General features: G+C 39.4%; 1 protein-coding gene across 1 annotated transcript; it reads right to left on the bottom strand.

The window, feature by feature from the left end:
• Positions 1 to 5,844: 5,844 nt before the first annotated feature.
• On the bottom strand, positions 5,845 to 7,339 carry LOC104250200 (protein gar2-like). The gene is made up of 3 exons (XM_009806771.2): positions 7,022 to 7,339; positions 6,196 to 6,693; positions 5,845 to 6,108 (listed from the first exon to the last, which is right to left on the bottom strand). Exons 1-3 carry the CDS (start codon positions 7,337 to 7,339, stop codon positions 5,845 to 5,847), a joined length of 1,080 nt encoding a protein of 359 aa, XP_009805073.2.
• Positions 7,340 to 8,960: the final 1,621 nt, after the last annotated feature.

Here is an 8,960-nt window from a genome sequence, read left to right as displayed (position 1 = left end):
CGGGGGGTCGACTTGGGTGGTCCGACAACGGAAAAGAAGAATGGACGGGGAGGGGGGCTGGACAGTGGTGAACGGAGGGGGGGCTATGGGGTTTCGTGGGGGGTGAACAGAGAAGATGAAGAGAAGGGGGGGTGCATGGGTCCGGCGACTAGGAGAAAGAGATGGGGTGTCTTTAGGGTTTTTTAGGTAGTGAGTAGCAAATGAAACAAAAATGAGAGAAAGAGTGAGTGGGGTCGTGTGGTCAGATGGAGGGTGTTTGTTTGGGGTTATGGGGCGGACCGGGTCGGGTCGACCCGGTGGGTTTTTTTTTTTTGGGTTGGATAAGGGGTTATTTGGTTTTGGGGTTGTGGTTTAAAATTGAAGAAAAGGCCCAATCCGATTTTCTTCTTCTTTTATTGCTTCTTTTTTCTTCTTTTTTTCTTAAACTAAAACTAAATTCTAAAAAACCTAAATTATCCTATAGAACTAAATTAATTTATAAAAGTGTTAATTTTTATTAATAACAATTAACACACAATTAAATAACAATTACGATAAAATCACACAATTTGGACATTAAATGCTATAAATGCAACGTACATTATTTTTATAATTTTTTTGTTCTTGTAAAAACAAACTTAATTGCTCCTAATTGTAGAATTAAATCCTAAATGCAAATGCGACATATTTTTGTATTTTTTATTAATTTAACAAATAAACATGCATGGATAAATACAAATAATTATCAAAAATGCCACGAAAATTCTCAAAATTGCACACAAAGGAAAATTGTTTTATTTTGAATTTTTGGGAGTACTTCTCACATAGGGCAAAAATCACGTGCTTACAGCACTGATATTTATGGAGTTAGTAAGTAGAGATTGACTAGAATATTGATGCTACTCTTCCTTGGTGGAAGAGTTCTAGTTGGTCTCATATTCTAACTTTATCCATCTCTTAAACCGTGTTCTCTTTGTGTAAGGAGTCTTTCTCCTTATCCAATATGCAACATTTTCGATCAGGATCAGAAGATATCATTTCTGGTAAGTGGGGTTTATCTCCTTCACGTGCATCTCACATGCTTGAGTTGACCATATCTGTGGTTCACTAGGATAGACTTGGTCCATGTTTGAGTTCCTTTGTCAATCTTCAAAACTCACCTTTACTTGGGCCAACAGTGTTGGTACGTGGCCCCCGCATTTTTTTAGCCCAAAGGCCATCACATTGTAGCAGTATGTAACTTACTTCGTGATGAACGAAGTCTTTTCCCTATCATCAGGGTTCATTTGAATTTGATTATACCCTGAGTAGGCGTCAGGAAAGGTGAGGATCTCGTGGTCGGCCGTGGTATCAATCAAGCAGTCGATGTTGGGCAATAGGAATGTATCTTTGGGACATGCTCTATTTAAGTCTTTATAATCTATGCACATTCTTAACTTATTCCCCTTTTTGGGAACTACCACTACATTGTCCAACCATTCGGGATATTTTACCTCCCCAATAGACCCTATTTTGTGGAGTTTTGTTGCCTCGTCCTTGATGAATGTGTGTTTTACCTCGGACTGAGATCTCCTTGTTTGCTTCACCGGTTTGAACCTGGGTTTGACACTTAGTCGATGGGTGGTTATTTCTGGCGGGATCCCTATCATATCTAAATGGGACCAAGAAAAGCAATTGATGTTATTAATAAGAAATTGAATGAGTTTTTTCGTGAGTTCGGGGGTTAATCCTGTTTCCAAGTATACCTTCCGATCAGGGAGATGCTCGATCAAAATAGCTTGCTCCAGTTCTTCAATTATTGATTTTGTTGTATCCGATTCTACGGGGATAGCGAAGGTTCAGGGAGCGAGGAAGTCTTCTTTATCATCCTCGAGGTTTGTTTGCCATCCGGCTCCTCCGAGGTGGAGGGTATGGAAGTTTGTGCCTCCCTGTGAACCGCGAACATCTCCTTCGTCGCATGTTGTTCTCCATATACCATTTTTATACCATCTTTTGTTGGAAACTTCATCATCTGATGAAGATTCGACGGTACTGCCCTCATGTTGTGTATCCATGGCCTTCCAAGCAATGCATTGTACCTCATGTCACCTTTGATGACATAAAATTTGGTATTTCGAATTGTACCGGACATGTTGACTTTGAGGGTGATCTGCCCCGTCGTTGCTTCATCGGCCATGTTAAAGTTGTTGAAGACTTGGGAAGTAGGTATGATTTGATCGAGCAGTCCGAGTTGTTCTACCACCTTCAACCAGATCACGTTGGCCGAGCTACCTATATCCACGAGTACACATTTAATTTGAATGTTATTCAAGAGAAATGAAATTACCAGCGCATCGTTATGTGGATGAGACAAGGTCTCGAAGTCCTCTTCACTGAATGCAAGGATGTCCTCGGGCATGCGACCCCGAATTTGCCCTTCTGTTGTAGCGAAAACTTTCATCCGCTTGATCACGGGTCCTTGAGGAACGTCGGTCCCCCCAATGATCATATGAATGATATGCTGAGGTTTTCCCATTCCGTTCCTCCCCCCTGCCTCTCTTTCCTCCCTGGATGGAATTTTTCGAGCTTCCTGTTGGTTTTCTTGGCATATACTCCCGTTAGTGTGGGAGCTTATATCGACGTGTTGGGCGTTTTGTGAGCCCACACCCATGGGGATTGGCTCTGGTGCGTCCTCAGGGTTTCGCTGCGGTGCATCGGCGCCTGAAACAGCTACACCATTCTCTTTATGGTCCTCAGGACCGTAGTTTTCTTGTGCATTTACTGTGTCAAACATTTTGACCTGAAATCAAAGATTCTTGGATAAGAAAAAGTGTGAAGAATAACTTGCGTTTTTCAGTATACCAACACTAAAACATTCACTATTATTTTTAGCCCCACGGTGGGCGCCAAACTGTTTACTTTAAAAATGGTAATTACAATTAAATTTGATTTTGTGGTTCTAAAAATATGTGATTTATTTTAATGCTAGTTGTTGAGTGATAGATGCTAAGTATGAGTCAGGAAAATGAGATAAGAGCTAGAGGACAGTATGTCATGCAAACTGAATGGTCGTGAACCGGGGTCTCGAGCTGGCCTATGCTGGGCCTCGAGGTCGAGCTAAAGTGTTAGACTGGGGATGGTCGATGAAGAACTAATAGTTCTAAGGACCTTGATGATGGCTCTTTATGATCAATGATGAGTAATAAATGAAGAACAATCAATAAAACACAATAAATGTAAGCAATAAAATCAAAGGAGCGATAGTAGAATATGTTTAAGTTGAAGAGCAGAGAATGTTCTTGTTCTTGTATTAAATATCATGTCTGCAAGAAATAACAAGGTCCCCCTTTATATAGGAGGGGGAATTCCAACATGGTACATGTATAATTATTACAAAGAAACGTAGTTGGTACAACTATTTAATGGTCTGGTATGGACTTGTACTATTCTTGCAGGAGTTGTCAGCTTTGACCACGTGCCTTGGGAATTTCCGGCTTGTCAATGATAGCCACCAATTTGTGCTACCCCAAGATCGAGCATAGGGAGCCCTAGGGGTCGAACCTCGAGCTGTGCCTCGAGCCTTTTGGAGACGGGCTATGAAATGTCGTAATGATCATAAAATCGGACTCTCCGATTTTAGCCGTATACAATAAAATCTACAGAAAATTTCCGTACGTATGTGTGAAATAAAGTTACAAGACGTGATGTGTTAGTTTGAGTGGCCTTATTAATTACTAAATAACTTGGTTCTTTACCTTACTCCTTGGACGTGAAATAAAATAAAAAGTAAAGAAAAAAAATGATTTTACGCGGAAAATCACCCGGCTCAAAAGGTGCAAAAATCACGACCTATTGCGTAGAATTTTCAAGTCCAACTCCACTAGAACAAAGAGACAAAATGTATCAATTACAAGACTGTAACTCAATACTCGCCAGTACTCCTACAACGACTATTTGATTTATAAGTTACTCTAATATGTAAAGCAAACACTCACTTTAGCTCACTAAATATTTGTGACACTTGATTACAACTCTATCTCCTAAAACACATTCACTAGACTGACTCAAGAAGAACACAATATTGGTACTCGACTAGAGTGTGTAAAATGTAGTTCTTCAGTTGATGTGTAAAAGGATAAGTTTAGCAGTCCAGATGGATAGTATTAAATGAATGGACTCCAAGATCTTCTAGGAGTCCTATGCATAGTCAGCGTCTTGTTTGATAGGTCTCTTACTGTTCCAAGGGCTCCACCAGTCTTGGAACTCTTGTCTCTCACTTATTTATGCATATCGTCTTGGGCAACAACCCTTATCATATGAAGCATCCTTCTTCCACCAAACTCGACCTCGGTAACTTTGTGATAAAGTTATTGTCTTGCACAGACATACAATCATCAGCCATGACAAGCTGGTCCTTCACCCTGAGGAGTTGGTTCTTAGAGCAGTTAAGCAACTACGTTGAGGACCTGGTTCTTCGAACATTTCATCAGAACAAACTTTATTAATCATCAAAATCTCAATACTCAACAAATTCCCCCTTTTTCATAATGACAAACTTTGTACATACTAGAACTAGATAATCACACCAAATCATGATCAACCAGCACATCGTACCACAGACAAACATACCCACACAACACTCCCAACTCTATCTTCCCCCTTTGGCATCATCGAAAAATAACAAAAGATGTTAGACATATTAAGTATAGTTAATGCAAGATTCAAAGCCATACAGGCTACAACACAAGCTCAAGAATTATCAAAGCAAACAGACTAAGCTGATGATCTAACTAAATACGAAGCATTAAAACATTATAAGAGAAGCCATGTAGTAGTGACAAAAATAAGCCCAGGGCCTTGTATTAAACCATTAGAACAAAATAAACTAAACCTTCTGCAAGATACTCATACTATAAGAGAAAAAAACAGAAACTAAGGCATCAACAGGATAACAAAAGAAACTAAGGACTCTGGGGAAGGAACAAGTTCATGGGTGAGAGGTAGAGGGGGGTCAATACTTTCACAAGGGTGTCAATCTATTGGGAATAAGCTTCCCTATCCCTTATGAGCTCTTTCCTAAGCTGCCTGGTTTCTTTCCTCAACTTATAATTTTGTTCTCGAAGCTTGGCATTCTCTTTAACAGCTAACTCCAACCTCTTAGTGAGCTCTGTGCCCTGCTGTTTCAGGTAGAATAGCAGAACCTGTTGGTCCTCTAGCCTTGATCTCCTCATAGCCATACTGCTTGAGGGTAACAACATTCAAGACATCATTATGATTTCCATACTTAAGCTCAGGCAAGGTAATGTTGAGCTTGTCAAACAACTCAATCAACATGAAGCCACAAGACATAGCATGCTTAGGCTTGAAAATGTCTGCAGCTTTTGCCATATGCTAAATCATCAAGCTAGGGGGATTGATAGGTCTACCAGTGCCAAGCAGTTCCATCATAGCCATGTCCAATGGGGTAGCCTCATGCCTTCTCTTAGACCTCTGCAAAATGCATGAATTGACAAAGTGAAACAACAGCTTGTGGAAAGGGGTCATATCAGTCTTGTACACTTTCTGGGGAGCATCCAGTTCAAACTTTTGAGAGAACTTCCTTGTAGCCACAATTCTTGTGTCCACATCATTATCTATGACTGGCCACTTTTTCTTCAAGTAATTGTCAAAATCTCAAAAAGAAATATTCAGAAGCATCCCCACTCCTCAGCATCAAACTCTATCTCAAACCCCCTTACCTTACTCTTGACCACCTTTCCATCAAATTGGAAGTTTGCATAGAACTCTACCACAACAGGCACATATATAGGAGGGAAAGCCTTGACAAACATGTGTTTCTAACCTTGTAGCTCAGGTTTTTCAACCAGTTGAGCCATCCCTTTTTCATTAGTTTGCAAGAATCTTCCCATTAAGCAATTTTCTATTCTTGAACTTAGTGAGTTTATCAACCACAACTGGCATATTCTTTCTCTTCTTTCCTCTATTGGCCCTTGCAAATGGGGTAGCAATTTTTGTAGCTTTGACAACCTTTCTCTTTTGTGTTAATGACTTTTTTGGCAGAGTAGAATTAGACTCATTTTCTCCATCCAACTCAACTACAGATTCCACAACTAAAACTTGCTTCCTTGGCTTCTTGGCAGCTCTAGACTCCTTAATGATTTGTTCATTAACAACCTTTCTTTAACTCATTGTGAGAGGAGTCCTGGCAGGAGGAGCCACTTCTTTCCTTTTAAGAACGGCAGACTTTTTCGCTTTCACATGAGTCTTCCTAGGCTTCTTCCCTACTTCAGACAAGGGCAAGTTATATTTATCACTACTAACCTTCTCATCTCCAATGAAAGGAGTTAACAAGGGCCCAGGTTTTTCAGTCCTTTTCTCTCTACTTGCTTCTTCTGAAGGGGATATAACAGTGTTCCCAATAGTCATAGAGCCTTCAGATTCCCCACTCGTATTCTCATTCTCTTCCTCACTTTCTTCATCCTCTCCTTCACTCGAACTTGCCTTTTCTTGATCCTCACCTTCACTATCAGACTCACCCTCTTCTTTACTATTCATTTCTTCTTCTGCAGAGTCATCCACTTGTTCATCTATCCTATCTTCTATCTCACTCTCCTTCTCTTCATGGCTCATTCTCTCTCTTTTCTCTTCATTAGTAATGTTCTGAGTATGATGTCCCTCATGATTTCCCACAATCACTTCTTCTTTTTCACCTCCATTATCATCCTCATCCTCCGTCTAACTAAAAGAAAGACCATCAGATGTATCCTTTATTTTGTGCTGATTCTTTACTGCCTTCCCCCTCAACCATAAGCATAAAAGTAGTGGTATCTACCTCTTTCTCTAGATATGCTACATTCTTTTCTACAATGGGTTCCTCAATTTATGGTTTATCACTTGTGGGTAGGACAGTATCTAAGGGTGAATCATCTATAGCAGATACCGGAACACCTAATTTTGAGGGAGAGAGTTTTACTTGACTTGTAATAAATGACACTGATTCCACCTTAACCACAACTTCCTTAACCACTGTGTCTACTTAAGCAGCAGCATCATCAGGCACTACCTTGTCACTCTTGACAGATTTTCTTTGAGTAGCCTTGATCTTGGTTGACTTAGAGGTGTTTTTCGAAGTAGGCACATATGCACGGATGGTTGGTTTTGGAAGTGAAGGCTCAATGGATATGGGGATTGTGAGAACAACAAGATTAAGGGATGATGGTATAGGTACAGTAGAAGATATCGATGGAGAAGGAGCAGGTGTGGGTGCAGGTTCACTTGAAGATTTGACAATTTTCTTTGATTTAGGCTTCATCTTCTTGGATTTGACTTCAGTCTTGGATGATGATTTTGCTTTAGAAGGGGTTTGGCTGGATTTAGGCATGACGATAAGAGAGGAAAATCGATGGAGGGAAAGAAAGAATTATTTCTTGATTTTTGCTTAAGGTTTGAGAGAAATAGTAATGTGTAAGAAACTGATCACAAAGGGTTTTTAAAGGAGTTACTCCAAAGAGAGAGAGTGATCATATTTGAGTTCTAACGGGACTCTAATAATGATTACTTTGACTGTTAGGATTTCTGAATTAAGTAAACTCTAATTGCTCTAGGATTCCCCCTTACTCTTTGACTAGATGACAACTGGAAGTGATGCTAACAGGATTAGAAAGTCTGAGCATAGCAGTAATTTAGGATATTAAGTCCTAGTAAATTAAGATAAGATGGCACGTACCTAAGTCAAAGAACCAACTCTGTAATAACTCCTTACGTATTTCTGCTATAAAGCTTCAGCACTACAAGTTAGTATAATACACCATAATTATTAGTTAGATTTTTCTACGTAAGTGTGTGCACTTAATACAAGTACGATACTGAATCAAACACATTGTACTTGACTATCTACATCTAATTATACCTTTTCTACCCAATCATTAGGGTACAATTAGTTGGAAGTATTGATTAGACCTAGTTCAAGTTTATTCCTTTCAAAGTGGTCCCTACTCAGAGCTTTAGTAAATATATCTGCAATTTAGTCTTTAGTTTTACAGAAGTTAATTGAGATGTTCCCTTTTGCAATGTGCTTAGTTTTCTTGTTCTGACATGGATTTTTAGCAATGTTTATGGCACTAGTGTTGTCATATAAAATAGGAACACAATCAATAAAAATACCACAGTTCCTTAGATGTTGTCTTATCTACAGCAACTGAGCATAACAAGATGTTGTTGCCACATATTCATCCTCAGCTGTGGATAAAGCCACTGAGTTCTGCTTCTTTATTCCTCAAGACACCGGACAAGAACCTAAGAATTGTGTTGTTCCTGAGGTTCTTTTCCAATCAACATGAAAACCTACATAGTTAACATCAACATAACTAGCTAGATCAAAGCTATACCCTCTAGGAAACTACAAGCATAGATCAAGAGTCCCTTTTAGATATCTAAGTATCCTCTTGACAGCCTTCAGATGGGACTCTTTAGGATTTTCCCTGATATCCTACGCACAGTCCCACACTGAATACAATATCAGGCATGCTTTCTGTGAGATACAACAATGACCCAATCATTCCTCCATATAGCTTCTGTTCAACAATTTTCCCTTCTTTATCAAGGTCTATCTTTGTTGTAATGGCAATGGGAGTGTCTATGGACTTAAAGGATTCCATGTTGAATTTCTTCAGCAGTTCCTTGATATATTTTTGTTGATGTATCATAGTTCCAATAGGTGTTTTCTTGATTTGGAACCCCAGGAAGAAGTTCAATTCACCCATCATGCTCATTTCAAGTTCATTCCCCATCATCTCAGCAAATTCCTTGCACATTTCTTCATTAGTAGCTCCAAAGATAATGTCATTTATATATACTTGTATAATCAGAACATTCTTGCCTTTGATCCTCAGAAACAGAGTGTTTTCCACCTTTTTTTTAACATAGTTGTTAGTTAAAAGGAATTTGAGAGTCTTTCATACAAAGCTCTTGGAGCCTGTTTCAGTCCATACATGGCTTTGTCT

The sequence above is a fragment of the Nicotiana sylvestris genome, chromosome 9 (genome assembly GCF_000393655.2).
Source record: "Nicotiana sylvestris chromosome 9, ASM39365v2, whole genome shotgun sequence".
Classification (NCBI taxonomy): Eukaryota; Viridiplantae; Streptophyta; class Magnoliopsida; order Solanales; family Solanaceae; genus Nicotiana; species Nicotiana sylvestris.
This window is presented reverse-complemented; position numbering and strand designations above follow the sequence as displayed.

Excerpts from the sequence above, each read along its gene's own strand:
- LOC104250200 (XM_009806771.2), bottom strand. The coding sequence starts at position 7,339 with ATGCCTAAATCCAGCCAAACCCCTTCTAAAGCAAAATCATCATCCAAG. Across the intron at positions 6,694-7,021 it reads AATCTGTCAAGAGTGACAAG|ACGGAGGATGAGGATGATAA; the intron begins GTAGTGCCTGAT and ends TCTTTTAGTTAG. Across the intron at positions 6,109-6,195 it reads TGAAAGCGAAAAAGTCTGCC|GAGTCTAGAGCTGCCAAGAA; the intron begins GTTCTTAAAAGG and ends CAAATCATTAAG.